Below are 16,477 nucleotides of genomic sequence, written 5' to 3' on the forward strand. Positions count from 1 at the left end.
GCCCAAACTCGGACGACCCTGATTTTTTCCGACATGTCTGGCACAAGACGCAGTCGCTGGGAGAGGGTGCATGCATGTGGGGCGGCGACTTCAATGCGGTGCTCTCGCAGGACCTAGACAGAGAGGGAGCGGCTCGCGTACATCACCCACATGTGGCCGACCTCCTCCGTGGCCTAATGACGGACTACCAGTTATTGGACTCGTGGCGAGTGCTGCACCCCGAGGTACGGGAGGGCACCTGCTTCACCCCGCATAGGGGAGCTTGGTCCAGGTTAGATTTTTGGCTTTTAACCCCACAGGTACACGCATGGGTTTCAGACGTCGCGCACAGGGCGCGCACCCTTTCTGACCACTCGCCGGTGGAACTGCTGCTACGTGTGCCACAGCCATATGTGACGCCCTTTGCGTGGCGCTTACCGGCGCAGGCCCTGACGGATCCGGTGTTTCGGGAAGACATATACCAACGCGTGACGGAATATTTTGAGCAGAACACTGGCTCTGTTGCGTCGGAGAGCACCCTGTGGGACGCTTTCAAGGTGGTGATAAGGGGTCACTGCATCGCGGGCCAGGCCGCGGTGCTGAAGGCCATCAGGGGAACACTGAAGCGGCTGGAGGACAGCCTACATACTCTGGAGGTGCAGTACTGTTCGGACCTCTCGGCGGCAACTCTGGCGGACACGCGCACCAAGCTCACCGAATACCAGGCTGAAGCAGATAGGGAGCTTAAGTTTCTGACTAAGCAGGCTGTGGCCCGCAGATATGGCGAGGGGGACCGGCCGGGCAGAACGCTGGCTCTGCTGCTGCGCTCGCAGAGGCCATCCCCCTTCATCTCCTCAGTAGCGACACCGGAGGGTGGACATGCGTATACTCCTCCAGCAATTCTAGATACGTTTCGGGCTTTTTATAAAGACCTGTACCGTACCCGGGGTGCCCCGTCGCTGTCGGAGCTGTCGGGATACTTTGATACGATCCAGCTCATCTGGTTCAATGCACACCAAAAGGGGTACTTTGATCGCCCCTTTGAGATAGATGACGTAAAAGAGGTGATAGGCGCATTGGCGGCCGGGAAGGCGCCGGGGCCGGATGGGTTACCGGCGCAATTCTACAAGGAATATGCGGACCTGCTGGCCCCCAAACTGCTGGCAGTATATGGTGAGGCCGTTGAGGCGGGTGAGCTCCCGGAATCGATGAGGGAGGCGGTCATTATCGCCCTCTTAAAACCGGATAAAGACGCGCAACACTGTGATTCCTATAGGCCGCTGTCATTAATTAATACGGATGCAAAGATCTTCGCGAAAATGCTAGCGTTGCGACTGCAACCGGTGCTGCCACTTATGATACGTCCGGACCAGTCGGGCTTTGTGCCGGGCCGCTCTACGTCTCACAATCTTCGAACCTTATTTGGGGTGCTACACTACTTAGCCCCGCATGTGAAGGCCGTGGCGGTGCTGCTGGACGCAACGAAAGCGTTCGATTCCCTGGAATGGGGATTCCTGTTCCCATTGCTGCAGCGAATGGGTATGAGTGAGGCGTTCATTGGCTACATTCGCCTGCTGTATACCAACATCACTGCCCGGGTACGGGTGAACGGACTCGTCTCTGCGCCCTTTGTCATCGGGAGGGGTACGAGACAGGGCTGCCCCTTGTCGCCCCTGCTATTTGCCATCGCCACTGAACCCTTGGCGGCTCGTATCCGACAGCACCACGCCAACCGGGGCATAGGTTTTTCATTGAGGGCACTGACCGTGTCTCTATACGCGGATGATATTACTTTATATGTAACTGACCCGCAGGAAAACCTTTCGCCCATGACTGGTGAATTGATGGAGTATGGCTCACTATCGGGTGTAACCATTAATTGGGAGAAATCGGTTATTCTACCTTTGACAGCCGGGACGACTCGCTTTTCCCCGAATTGTCCGCTGAAGTGGGCGGACGGACCGGTGAGATACTTGGGGGTCTGGATCAGCACCGATATGCAACAAATATGGTCAGAGAATTATGGGCGGGCACTGGGCTGGGTCGAGGAGCGGGTGGGCCGCTGGAAGCATTTACCCCTTTCGCTGGCGGGCAGGATTGCAGTGGCCAAGATGGTCATCCTGCCGAAGTTCTTATACCTCTTCGGGAACATTCCGCTGCCCCTGACTGCCAGTTTTTTGCGCCAATTGCGCTCGAAGATGGTGGAGCTGGCCTGGGGTGGTGGGCAGCCGAGAGTGGCGTGGGAGACCCTCACTCTCCCGCAGCGGCAGGGAGGCCTGGCGGCGCCGGATTTCTCACTCTATGCCTACTGCGCGCAGGCACAGTTTTTACACCACTGGGTCCACCCAACGCTGTTCCAGCCCCATGTGGCGATAGAAACGGATAGAGCGGCGCCGTTGCCACTTGCCGTGGCCCTGTATGTGCCGCACAAGAAGAGATGCACCGACATGGACCCGGTGCACGCACTTAGATGGGCCTGGGATGGGCTGCGGCGCAGGGCTGGTCTGGACCTCTTGCATGCCGGATCGATACCGCTGCACAATAACCCGATGTGGGCCCCGCTGCACAATATGCGCACTGGCGAGCGGGCTGCGTCGCACGGCCTTCGCACGGTGGGTGATTTGTTCCCGGGTGGTTCCTTCATCACGCTGGAGCAGATGTGTGGCGAGGAGGCTCCGACGCTGTTGGACACACTACTCTACTACCAGCTGCGCCACACAGGTCAAAAACTGCTTCCTACGTTTCCGGCCCCTCCGCCAGATCTACCAGCCCTGGAGAACGTGCTAGCGGTGGAGTCGGGACGCAAGCTTATATCCAGATTGTACCAGCGTATGCAATATAACCATCCAGTAGCGATCCCGGCGGCCCGTGAGCTGTGGTCTGCGGAATTGGGTGCCGCCATTTCTGATGAACACTGGGATCTCTGCTGTAGACTCCTGGAGGTCCTATCCCCCAATTACCGACTCCGCCTCATACATTTTAAATATATTCATATGGTGTATCGAACCCCACACCGGCTCCACCGCATGGGCTTGAGAGAGTCCGATGCCTGCTGACGGTGTCACGCGGCCGGGGCGACCTTTATACATATGGCGTGGAACTGTCCCCCGCTGGCGGCTTTCTGGGTCCAAGTGCTGAATATAGTTGGAACAATCACTGGTCTACAGCTCCCATGCACCCCGCAAGTTACACTGCTAGGCATATTACACATGGTCAAACCCAAGCACCGGAGGTTACCGGCGATGCTTCTCCTACTGGCCAAACGCCAAATTGCGATGCATTGGGGGGTGGCCACGGCGCATAGTATTAGGGACTGGGTTCGAAGCGTAGTACATTGCCAGTCGCAGCTAGCGCTATATTGGGAGCTGATGCCGACGCGATCCAGGCCAAAGGATATCTGGGAGCCCTTTACCCACTGGTTAGCGCAGACCACGCTACAAGCACTGTAATTCCCATGTACACGTCCTGATATTGCGGGAAGACAGATGTGGGTCGGATTACTTGTAGAGCACACTGGTTTTCATAGATGGTTCATGGGACGGGGCGGCGGGGGAAGATGGGTAGATTGTTGGGTCAAGTGCATGTTGCTCGACCACTCTGCGGGGGAGAGTATCTATGATATTACTGGCAGCGGATTGTTGAGCGGCTGTATCGTCCATGACATGTTATGTGTACTCAGCAGTGAATTGTGTTGTTTTCTGTTGTTTAAAAATGCAAATAAAAAGAACATTGTAGAAAAATACATACATATCTAAAAAAAAAAAAAAAAAAAAAAAGGACACGTATAGAGGTGTACGCCAGATTGCATCGGTATAGGTGTAAGAGGTAACAAATTATGTTTTGGATGGATGCGTCTAGCGGGTTAATGTCATTATTATTGCAATAAATGACGAACCTTTTCCATTTGGCTGCATAGCAAGCTCTGGTAGTGGGTCTTCTAGCTTCCTTAATGATGTCCATACAGTCAGGTGGCAGGTTTAGGTAGCCAAACTCTAGGACTTCAGGAGCCAGATTGCCAGGTTCAGCTGTTGCGGATCTGGGTGCTGAATCTCTCCATGGTTCTGCGTCAAATGCGCGGGTTTGATCCGGAGCCTTTGATGCGGCACCACGGAAAGTTCGAGAAAAGTGGTGTACCATGGCTGGCGTGCCCACGTTGGAGCAACCAGGACGAGTGTCAGTGAGTGTTGTCTGAGTTTGCGAGCCACCAGCGGTATCAACGGTGCTGGGGATAAAGCGTACGCAAATCTGCCGGACCAGTTCATCCATATCGCATTGCCCTGCGACTGTGGATGTGGGAACCTGGCGGCAAAGCTTTGGCATTTTGCGTTTTCGCTTGTGGCGAATAGGTCTATCTCTGGATGACCCCATTGCTGGAAGTACGGTTGGAGTACTGATGGGTGTAACTCCCACTCGTGCATCTGGTGGCTGTGTCTGCTGAGCAGATCCGCCATCTGGTTGTCCTTGCCGGGGAGGTGTTCCGCCATGAGGAACATGTTCCTCTGAATGGCCCACTTCCACATGCTCTGAGCCAGATGAGACAACTGTGGAGAGTGTGTTCCTCCCTGCTTCTGTATGTAGTACATGGCGGTCATGTTGTCCGTCCGGATCAACACGACTTTGTTGCACAAGTGTACTTTGAATGCTTTCATAGCCAGGAAGATTGCCATCAGTTCTAGAAGGTTGATGTGCATCTTCTTTTGTTGTGTTGTCCATAGTCCCTGCACTGTGTAGTTGAGTACATGAGCTCCCCATCCCTGGAGAGACGCGTCCGCTGTCAGTATTATCTGTGGAACAGGCTCTTGGAACGGTCGGCCCTTGCAAAGGTTTTGTGGATTCCACCAATGCAGAGAGTTGTATGCCCGACCGCTCACCAACACTAGGTCTTTTAGTTGTCCGTGAGCCTGATTCCATTGACGTGCTAAGCACTCCTGAAGCGGGCGCATATGTAGTCTCGCGTGTGGGACTATGAAAATGCAGGAGGCCATCATGCCTATCAACTGCATGAACACTCGCGCGGGAAGGGAGTGTTGTGGTTTGAACTTGGAAATCAGCATTTGCATGCTGTTGATTCTCACTAAATTTGGCTGAGCTGTGGCCGCCAGAGTGTCTATGGTCGCACCTAGGTACTGTTGTACGTGTGCGGGTTGGAGATGTGATTTTGGGTAATTTAGTGAGAACCCCAGACTGTGAAGGAGGTGAATGGTGCGGGACATGTGGCTGGCACATTGCTGGGCTGACTTTGCTTGAACAAGCCAGTCGTCCAGGTAAGGGTAGACGTGTATGTGCTGCCTCCGTAGATGTGCAGCCACAGTAGCTAGGCACTTTGTGAAAACTCTGGGTGCTGTTGTCACGCCGAAGGGAAGGACTTTGAATTGGTAGTGCTGCCCCTGAACAGTGAACCTGAGGTATTTTTTGTGTGAGGGGTGAATGGGTATGTGGAAATACGCATCTTTGAGGTCCAGTGTGGCCAGGAAGTCTCCCTGCTTGAGCAGCGGGAGGACTTGCTGTAGGGTGAGCATGTGGAAATGCTCGGAGAGAATGTAGCGGTTGAGGGGTCTCAGGTCTAGTATAGGTCTGAGTGACCCGCCCTTTTTCGGTATTAAAAAGTACAGGGAGTACACCCCCGTACCTTGCTCGTGGACGGGTACGACCTCTATTGCGCCTTTTAGTAGCATACTTAGCACTTCCTGCTGTAAGAGAGTTAAGTGCTCTGAGGACATAGGACGGTGTTTTGGAGGTATTGTGGGTGGAGTGGAGGTTAATTCTAGGCAGTAACCGTGTTTGACAATATCTTTGACCCACCTGTCCGTGGTGATGGAGTTCCACGTGGACAGGAACCTTTGTAGCCTTCCCCCGACAGGTGTTATGTGGTCGGGAGGAAGGGAGAGGGCGTCACTGTTTGTTCTTGGGGGAGGACCTGGTGTTGCCGTATCCGTTTCCTCTGCCCTTTGTGCTTGAGCCACGATATCCACCCCGTGTGTTTTTATCGTAGGAACTTTGTGTGTTTCCCTTGTTGTAGGTTTGCTGTGACCCCTGTCCTCTACCTGCTCCTCTATTTCCGGGGCGACGAAAGGAGCCGCTCCGAAAGGACTGCGTTTGGAGAGCCCCCATGGACTTTGCAGTGTCTGTGTCCTTTTTTATTTTCTCTAGGGTGGTGTCAACCTCTGGCCCGAATAAGTAGTCGGGGTTGACAGGCTGGTTGAGGATGTTATTTTGTACCTCAGGTTTGAATCTGGAGATTCGTAACCAGGCGTGTCGTCGCAACATGACGCTAGTGTTTATGGCTCTGGCAGCTGTATCTGCGGCATCCAGTGCACACTTAATGGATGCGTTTGTGAGGAGTTGTCCCTCCCTGATGAGGATCTCTGCTCCCTCTTTGAATTGGTCAGGGAGATGTTGGAGTAATGCTTCTAATGTGTCGTAGTGTGCTCGATCGTAGCGAGCGAGGAGCGCCTGAGTATTGGCAATATGCCATATGTTAGCTGCCTGGGCCGCAACCCGTTTGCCGGAGGTCTCTAGCACCTTGGACTCTTTGTCCGGGGGAGGAGCATCCCCTGTGGTTTGCGAGTGTGCCCGTTTGCGAGCATTCGCAACTACTATGGAATCCAGAGGTAACTGGCCTCTAATGTAGGTAGGGTCCCCAGGCGCCGACCTGTATTTCTTGTCGATCCTGGGGTTTATTACTCTTGCCCTGGTGGGTTCTTTGAAGATGTCCTTTGCTGGTTTGAGGACACCTTTTAACATGGGTAGAGTTTTTATATTCCTTTCTGAGGATGCGAAAGTATCCATGAGAAAGTCGTCCTCGACGGTGTCAGAGTGGAGTTGCACACCATGATTGGCCGCAGCACGTTCAATGAGGGCATTGAATGCGGCAGTGTCCTCTGTGGGAGATGTTTTCGCTCCATATAGTTGCGGGTCCTGTGTATCCATAGGTGCACCCGGGTCTACAGAGTCATCCCAAGCTTGGTCAGGGTCCTGTTGGCCTTCAGGGTCCATCTCTCCGGGGTAGGGGACGTGGTCACTTATGTAGTCCTCCAAAACGTCTGTTTCGGAGTGTGTGGGAGAGAAGGACTGTGGATCTTGGTAAGAGGAATGGAGAGGTTCGTAAAGAACTGGTTCCGAAGCCACTGGCAGCTTTTTCTTAAGCGGGATCCGGTAGGAGTCCAAAGCTGGCTCGGAGGTTATTCTCCTCTTGTGGAGCATCATTCTGCCGGTGTCGGCGTCGATGATGTGTGATGGTGACGTCTCTACAGGAGAGCGTTCGGCAGGCGTGATCGTGGTGTGGGTGACACGTGTTCTGATTTGGAACAGTTTTGGGGCCGTGGATGGCGGCAGGCCAAAAGTGATGTTGGCCGGTGCCGGAGAGGCTGGTGGAGCTTTTATCGGCTCGGAGCCTGACCTGTCCTGGAGGACTGCCTTGTGTTTGATGCGTTGCAAGGACGCAGCAACTGGCCGCACCTGGAGCGCCATCGATTCTTTGGCGCCGACCGGTTCTGTAGAGGCGGGCGTGGACGTCTTCGGCGCCACTGGGTCATCGAGTCGAGGAGCGGTAGTAGCCGTCGACGTCGTCGATGATTGTGCCTTTGGTGGTGCTGTCGAAGCGGTGTGAGACGCAGCAGCCAGTTTGACCTTTTTGGCCGGAGCCGATTGTTTCGGTGCCGGGAGCCGAGCCGAGTAGGTTTGGCGGCACCGAAGGTCTTTTTCCGTGTGTCGGCGCTGACGTCGGCTGCTGCAAGCTCGGCACCAAAGTCTCGTTTGGTGCGGTCGGTGCCGACGGGTTTGGCTGGCGTCGAAGGTGTGGTGGGCGTCGATCCGACCAGCGTCACTTTCGGTTTCGGTTTTTGATGAACCAATACAGCTTTCGGTTTCGGTTTCGAAGAAGGGAAACCAGCCGTTTTGGGTAGCAATGGCTGCCGCTGAATGTCCGAGGCCGGGCCAGAGGGCGGGGCCGAAGAACTGCGGGATAGGTCTTGGGTAAGGCCCGAAGGCGATCCCTCGACCGGAGCCATAGACTGGCGCACTGGGATATCCTCAGTCTGTACGGGTAGGCCTTGCTCGTCACCGGAGCTACTCTCTTCGGCCCCTAAGGCCTCATCGTAGTCTCCTACCTCGGTGTCGGCTTCATCTCTGTGAAAGAGTCGTTCTTCGACGTCTTCCGATCCGGAGTCGTGTTCGGAAGCGGGGCTGGAGGGTAGGTTCTCCACGTCTTCGACATCTTCGTCCTCGGCGCTGAAGATGTTGGTCGGGGCCGGTGCCGCTTGCTGCGCTTCGAGTCTCGCTGCTCGTCGATTCCGTAGAGTCTTCTTGAATCGGAACCGGGCACAGGCCATACATGTAGACTCGTCGTGATCCGGTGAAAGGCATTTGTTGCACACCGGGTGGACGTCGACATGGGGATATTTCGCATTGCATACAGGACACCGCTTGAATGGTGTCCTCGATTCCATCGTCGATGTCGGGTCGATGGTCGGGTAAGATGCGAAAAAGTTGGTCTTGAAGTTAGTAAACTAACAAAGATACTATCGATACCGATCGGGAACAGTACCGACGCGAACTAAAGGCCTTTTGGCCTGGAAAAAGTTTTTCCTAACTTGAGTCAAGATAAGCACATCCGAACCCAATGGAGGAAAAAAACAATCTGAGGATGGAGAGGATGCCCATGCGCACTGTAGTCCAGGGGAGGAGTCACCTATCCCAGGATACTTCGAAGACTCTTCCAGGACAACAACGTGCAAACATCCGGACCCAACACTAGGCGGCGATCTATGCACAGATATGAATTCAGCAGCCCACATGCCTCGAACCCATTTTACGCCTGGCATAGAGGTGCTTTGCAGTACGAGAGGAAATCTATTGGAAGGTTTCATTCAAGAAGTTAAGTACGCGACAGGAAGTAGATGGATCTCTCACGTACCCTTGCATTGTCTGGTGCAATGGATAAATGGTGAAGCATCCATTGGTGTGGTGGTAGCGTATTCATCCCCTTAAGGTAAATGTCTGCTTCTAAATTTTGGATCAGTGTATACTGCATACCCAGCACAAGAGATGACACAATCCGCCACTGATAGCCACACAGGAGGTACCAATGTCATGGGCACCAATTTATTTTAAGTAATTTATATTTTATTTATTTTATTTAAGTGATTTATAGAGCGCATAGCTACACGAAGGCTTCCCAGCGCTAAGAGACCAATACGGAAAAAAGGCTAGAGGTAGCTTAATAATACTGATTGAACAACCAAGTTTTTATCGACTTCTGGAATGCTGCTTCTTTTTCCAGGAGTCTAGATTCGCGTGGCAGTGAGTTCCACAACTTGGGGGCTAGGTGGGTGAAGGATCTACCTCCCCATCTGGCTCTCCTGATTCTCGTAGTTTTTATCAGCCGTTCAGAGCCAGATTTGAGGCTCCTGTTTGGGACATATGGGGTCAACAGGTTTCTGACTTTACTCGGGCCCTTGCTGTGTAGAGCTCTAAGTGTCATGCAGAGTGCCTTGAACTTAATTCTGGCCTCCATCGGGAGCAAGTGAAGTGCTTTGAGATGCTTCCTGGCTGATTCCTGGATTGGGACCTTACAGAGCAGCCTTGCTGCAGCGTTCTGGACCACTTGAAGTCTGTTAATAACGTATTTTGGTGCCCCTAGGAAAAGTGAGTTTCCGTAGTCCAAACGGGACATAACCAGGGAATGGACTACTGTCTTTCTGAGCGGTCCGAAACATGTGCTTACTAGTTTCTTGGCTTGGATTGCCATTGTTAGATCCTTGTCGAGCCAGAAATCAAGATCTATGATAGATGCCTTCGGAGTAGGAGGGCTACCTAGGCGGTTGAGCCAGCTGATGAAAGGCCTGGGGACTGCCTTGTTCCCTAGGACCATCAACTCTGTTTTATCCCCGTTCAGTTTTAGGCAGCTGTTTGTCATCCAGTCCATGACCCTTTCCATACAGGGAGCTAAACTATCGGAGTCCCCGGTGGATCTGGGATCTAGGGAAATCACCAACTGGGTGTCATCAGCATAGGATGTCATAGAGACATCAAACTCTTCCGCTATCCGTGCTAGTGGTCCCATATAGACATTAAACAGTGTGGGACTCAACGAGGAGCCCCGAGGCACCCCGCTGGTCAGAGGCATCGTTCTAGCGAGGAGATTGTTTTCCATAACTGCGGGCTCCTCCTCAGCACTGCAGCTCTTCGATGGAGCCAGTCCTTACCCTGGACCTCCACTGCAAGACAGCTCTTGTGTGCAATTATCCCTGCAACTGATTTCTAAGGCTTCAGAGGATGCCCCTCTCCTGCAGCCCCAGCACAGGTCCAGGGGGCCCGTTGAGGTGCAATGCCCACTCATCACAGCATTTCTACCTTGGAGAGCGATCTCAGCTGTACAAATACCCAAAGTACCAGCAGCTGAAACTTCAACCACTCCCAAACAACGCAGGTCCTTGCCCACAGCCATCCCCAATGAAGTTTCGCTAACACAGAGCACTGTATGAATGCTAAGGACCCAAGCTAACCACTCATGACTGCTGCTCTTGCTTGGATGACGTCCCTCCTCCAGTCTCCATCTTGGGCCAGGATATACTCAGGTGACTGCCAATAGGAGCTGCTCTTCACTGCACTGCTGCTGAAAGTGCAGTACGTATTGATCATACGATAACCTTCTGTTCAGGCTGTGCCTGAAATGTGAAGGAGGCTTGCTGTAATGTCTGCCCTGTTTGAGGGATGCTTGCATTGCTGTTGCCTCTGCTGTACCTCTTATATGTATGAGAGAACGCCTGCACAGATGGTGGCATGCAGTACCTTTCCCTACTATGCGCAGGAAGCTTGTACTGATGATGCCTATGCTGTAGCTCTTCGGTGTACAAGGGAAGACTGCACTGCTGGTTCTCATGTTACATGGTCTGTGTGTGCATAAGGGAAGCTTACACTGCCTCAGTCCATGTCCTACTGTGCAAGGGACGCTTCCTCTGCGGATTCCTATGTGCTATCTGCTGTGTGTGCAGGTGAAGCTTGCACTGAAGAGAAAACCTTTTCACTAGACAAAAGTCAAAATGATTGGCACTGCCAACATTTGCCTTGCTTTTGTTTTGGAATGCAAGTCTCAGATGAGTTCCTATTCATTGTGGGGTGTTTGGCAGCCTCCAGACATCCAGTAAGGCTTGAAGGGCACCAGGACCGACCCATGATTTAAAGATTGACTTACTGAGAATCCATTAGCACAGCAAATATAACATTGCGTTTTAGGACTCGATTAGCATGGGGGAACCAGATCTCATGTCTGACTTTTTACAGCCAAACATGAAGAACGGTATTTGAGGCTCAAACATGAACAATACTTGTGAGAACAATTCGATGTACAGATAGATATTAACAATCAGCTCTTCTGTAGTATGGTGATACCAATTGGTTGTAATTTGTTAGTTAGTCAAATAAACCATAAACATTGATTAAAACATACAGAACAGATCATATGATGATTTAGAGATTAAATAAAACCACTATTTCGCCAAAACAGCGGTCCTTAATACCAAGTTTGCTGAACCACAATAAACGTATCAGCATAAAGTGCAGAGAGTGTCAAGATTAAAACTAGTATAAGCCTAAGCAATGTGCAAATTATGCAAGTTTTGCGCAGAAGGTGCTATTTAGCTAGGGGAATGGACAGGCTAATGTCAAACTGGTACTCAACCTACCATATAACATAACATCAATTTAAAACATGCTAAACAGATCATTAATTTGGTAAAATCTAGAATGGGGTTTGTCGGATATATAAAAACACTCTTTCTTATTTAAACAGCGTTGAGACAATAGTTGCTGGGCCCACAGAAGATAAAGACCATTACATTTCAACTTTTTACAGACTGCTGGCTAATACAAGCCCAACATGCTGCCAGCGACCATGGTGATTGACTCACCCAAATAGCAGGGGCAGTGGAAGTGACATCACATAAACACCCTTTGACCCAATGACATCAGAGGAAGTGACATCATATGATCTTTGACAATGAATCCTCCAAAGAAGTGATGCCACATGACCTTAACTCTCATGACAATGCTGAAGTTAAGGGCCTCTTAAACGCACAATTGTATAATAGCACAAAAGTTATTAACACAGATGAATGTCAATTTTATATACCACCTACATTTTAAATAGGGTGCACCTCATGACATGATAAGAACATTAAATATGTCTCTTTTGCTGTGTGAAAATATATGAGGTTTTTGGAAGAAGAGAATATAGTGATACAAATACTCAAAAACACCAGAAAGGCAAATTATTTGTAACATGATTTAATGCTTTGCCTAATGTATAACCCAAGTATAAAATGTACTGCTAAATTACAGTAAGCTGAACAAAACAATATAAAAAACAATTGTGCTTTTGTCCACAAGTATTACTTCACGTAGACCACATACTGAATCTGAAGTATTCTACTGACTTGCACTTATGTATGTATGTATGTATGTATGTATGTGGGACTTCTATAGCGTGAACACAGCCAAAAGGCAGTGGAGAGCAGTACAGGGTCAAAGGCAAGCATTCAGTCAACAAGTGATAGGAGAGGTAGCTGGGTTGTGGACTGTTAATGCATTGTAAAGTACCGATCTAAAATTATTCCTTAGCATTATTAATTTATTTTGATTATCATTACTTGTAAAACATAATCACTTTATTGAAACCCATCATTTTTCCAATGTGTTAAAAATCTCTAACATCTTGTTTAAACATTTGCATTTTTTATTAGATTTTTTTTACTTCATTCAGGAGAGTGTACGTTACACTGCTGAATGTATCTGTTTAATGTCCCAGTTCACAATGAGAGCTGCAGAAAGTAAACAGCGCCCAGCAGGGCACGGTTTACCTTCCGTTCTTGGCGTTGCCTGTGTCACCACAGAAGCCAGGGCCTGCAAAGTCAAAGAACACAAGGGGGAAGCAGGTGCCACAGCTGTGATCCTTGGCGACCCCCAAATGACGTCTATGCCAGTGATGCCACGGTGACTTGGTGAGTGGAATGAACTGTAGCATTTCCATTGGCTGTAGAAAAAAGGCGATTGATGTCACCTACCTAGAGCGATTCCTCCATGAGGGGGCGCACCAGATTGCAATGCCTCCAGCAGATGAGTGAGCAAGGAAACATCTTCCTGAGGGACAAGAAACAACCCATATAAAAAGACATCAATAACTCGACTCATGATTTGAGACCAGAGTGAGGGGGTTCAGCTGCAAAGCAGCAAATGTCAGTCACTATGAAAATTCTAGGTTAATCACATACACAACTCACAACAGTTGCATCAAATCCTACCTCTGCTGACGGTTCATCACAAAATGCCTTGGTTCTCTTGGTGATCTCCTCATGGTGAACTACTGCAATGCCACCTATATTGCACTCTCATGATCGGGTCTCATCAAACCAAAAATGTTCCAAACCGAGGGTGCCCAAATCAAACACTGCGTGAGATGCCGTGACAACATCATACCCTACTTGAGGCGTCCTTTCAAAGAAATATCTCAGGTTAGAAGCCTAGGATCATCCAAGCACAACTTTCTTGCCTTCTGGCTTTATAGAAACAAATGATTTGGAGGCAAATCACCTCAAGTTCAGAAATCATTGGTGAACAACCTGTCTGAACTCCTAAAAGTCCAAGAGCATTTTTTGAAGTTCGGATAGGGCTGAAGATGCACCTTACCCCTTAACCCTACGAATAAAACTCACCTCGGTCCTACACCCTTCAAGATTACCCATCACACTACAGCATGGTCAGATGCCTAAGGCAAGATGTACTATGTAGTCAATCTAAAGCAATACCGTGAAATCTAGAGTGGATACTTGGAGTTTTGCATCCACACTGGAGCAGGTCAATTCCCTGTTATCTCAAGAACAATCCTTGTGACGGCAATCGTCATGTCCTACAATTCAAAATTCTCCGAGGAGGCTCCCAGCTCCCTGACATACTTTACGGATACAATAAATAATAACATTTAAAAAGCCTAAGAAGAGCCTGGCATGAAGTTTGCCCCAAAAAATCAATAATAAATAACAGTCCACATGACCTCAGCAAGTGCTCTTAAGAACTGCGGCATGTCTTTTTAGCATCTCAGTGCATCCGAATAACCAAGATAGCATATTGTAGTGGCATCTCATACAAATGGCACGAGTGGTACGACAATATTAAGATGGGTCATCGTGTGTTCCTAGTGAAAGGGTACTGATCCAACATGCACCCACCTTTAGTATGTTTTCTAGTACATGGCGCTGTAGTTCAGCGTTGTGGATCCGAATGGAGCCACCTCCTATCTCACTGCCGTTCAACACCAGGTCATAATGCTGTCCGCGAACCTGGAGGAAAAGGGGGCAAGGCATAAAAAAAAGAGGAGAAAAAGAGATCCACAAAGGGGTAGGTAAGTAATGCAAACAGTATATAATGTAATTTTCCATTTTTTATGTATAAACCACATATGAAAATACCTAATAAAAACACTCTAGCATAACCATGTGCCAGTCACCATCCCCAGACTTATGTCGGTCAGGGATGAAGTTAGTTCCTTTCACTGGCTCACCATCAAAAAACAGGATGACTTGTAAAGCTTTCTGTATGATGTTCTTAGCCCTGATTCAGAAAGGGACTAGTTAACTCAACTCACTTATTCGCTGGTACATTCCTAACTGGCCTCTCAGATCCTCCTTCCAAAAAAAGGCAATCATTTTGCACATTTTGGAAGGCCCGATGGGGCAGTCACTCCATCTTGATGGCTGCTGCTAAACGTTGGAAGTCCTTCCCCACCCACATCGCTGGTCTTGACTCCTTTTCTGTTTTTAAAAATCAATTACAATTAAAGATGTGGCTTTTTTCTTTTTTAATTCCCATAGTCATCCTAGTAACTGCTACACACTTCCTCCCAAAGTGCTTTGACACCTTCGGGTTTAGTACGCTCTACAAATTCTGTTAACATAACATAACCAACATTATAAACATACACAGTAACATCTAGGAAATTCTTGCTTTAATAAACAGTAAAGAACAAGTTACTTACCTTCAGTAGCGCCTTATCTGATATAGACTCTATCTAGCCACAGATTCTCTACCTTAGAATAATCCCCAGGCGTGAGACTGAATCTGCATACCAGTAAGTGGCGTTGTTCGGATCAGTGTCAGCAGATTTCTTAGCTTAGAATAGATATGCCTTGATTGAGATTCAGCTTTAAATAGGATTATTAAGCCCTGAGGAAGTCGTAGGCCTATTGCCATTAACGACGAAACGCGTTGGCATAAGGGATTGGAGGATTTGTGGAAATTAAAGAAGAAGATTAACAAGAACTTAATCTACTCATTTGCATTATCATTTGACTATTGTCTTTCCTTTCCTTATTAGTTGCGAGTGCTCCGAAAAATTGTGAATGCTCCTTGGACTCATTGCATGAACAATTGCCCCCTTACCTGTCTCCCTGTCCCCTCCTCTGTTTTCAGACCCCGGCTTTTGATCCTGTCGAACACTGACCCTATAAGGCTTCTCTGCCAGCAACTCCCTCTGCGGATCATGTGACGTGGTCACATTATCTCATCCGCTTCAAAGAGGAAGAGACGGGAGGAAGGGAGTTCTCGCTTGGAAGATGCTGGAGAGGAGTACCCGAGTCGTTTGCAGGAGAGCGGGACGTCCAGACCTTCATCGTCGCACCTGGACTCGGAGAGCTGCCGACCTGTCCCGATACGGAAGAGGAACTCCAGCTCGTTGGGAAGACGCCATCCGAGGATGACGGAAAGGGGGAGCCGGACCCTTCCCGGCACCGCGTTGAAAGCAGCCACGGTCCAGGAGGGTCGTGGCTCCACCAGGTACGAGGCCAACTGGGGTCTGTGTAGGGTAAGGGAAGACCGGGGGTAAGGGGTGGACGAACCAGGGCACCAGTGTAGGCTGAGCACGCTGAGAAAAGCCAAAGCCTCAGAGCGCCTAAAGCCTTAGGAAGGAAGCAGCGCGAATCATGGTGTTGGTTGGGTGTATAGTCCCTCACTTCCTCTCCCTGACTGGTTGTGAAACACAGAAAAGCTCCCCTGACCGAGCCTTCCTTTTCTTTCTTTCTTTTCTGTTTGCGGACCTTGGCATCACTGCAAGGCGGGATCAACACTTCCTGTCCTCGGGAGCCTGAAGCCCAGACGACCCTTGCTCTCTGAAGAAAGAGAGTGAAGACGGCCTAATCAAAGCTCCAACTTTCTGTTGTTCTAGGACATCGTCCTATAGTATTTGAACTCACGAATAAAGCACTACATCAAATCACTCCCTGTCTCGCTGTCTCCTTCTCCACCACACCACACCACACTTTGCAACTCAACCTCCACACATAAAGGTGAAGGGTGTGCAGGGTCGGGTGCAGAACCCGTACCTGTTGCTGCAACAGAAGTTCTTCTCGAAGAGGCAGCCAGATCTGGGGACTGTTGCGCATGTTTAGAATACCAGACACTCTGTGCCCAATCTGGAGTCAAAAAAATAACTTGGGTCTGGTCGTTCCTG

At 49.9% G+C, this 16,477-nt stretch overlaps 1 protein-coding gene across 1 annotated transcript in view; it reads right to left on the reverse strand.

Moving 5' to 3' along the window:
- Positions 1–16,477, reverse strand: part of DARS2 (aspartyl-tRNA synthetase 2, mitochondrial) — a 150,852-nt gene that overhangs the window by 27,969 nt on the left and 106,406 nt on the right. The window contains exons 18-19 of the mRNA XM_085599911.1: positions 14,202–14,312; positions 13,041–13,116 (exon numbers count right to left, since the gene is read on the reverse strand). Coding sequence (XP_085456037.1) covers positions 13,041–13,116; positions 14,202–14,312 — 187 coding nt within the window. The remainder of the gene's footprint in view (positions 1–13,040; positions 13,117–14,201; positions 14,313–16,477) is intronic.

This window comes from Triturus cristatus, chromosome 4_2 (genome assembly GCF_964204655.1).
Source record: "Triturus cristatus chromosome 4_2, aTriCri1.1, whole genome shotgun sequence".
Taxonomy (NCBI): domain Eukaryota; kingdom Metazoa; phylum Chordata; class Amphibia; order Caudata; family Salamandridae; genus Triturus; species Triturus cristatus.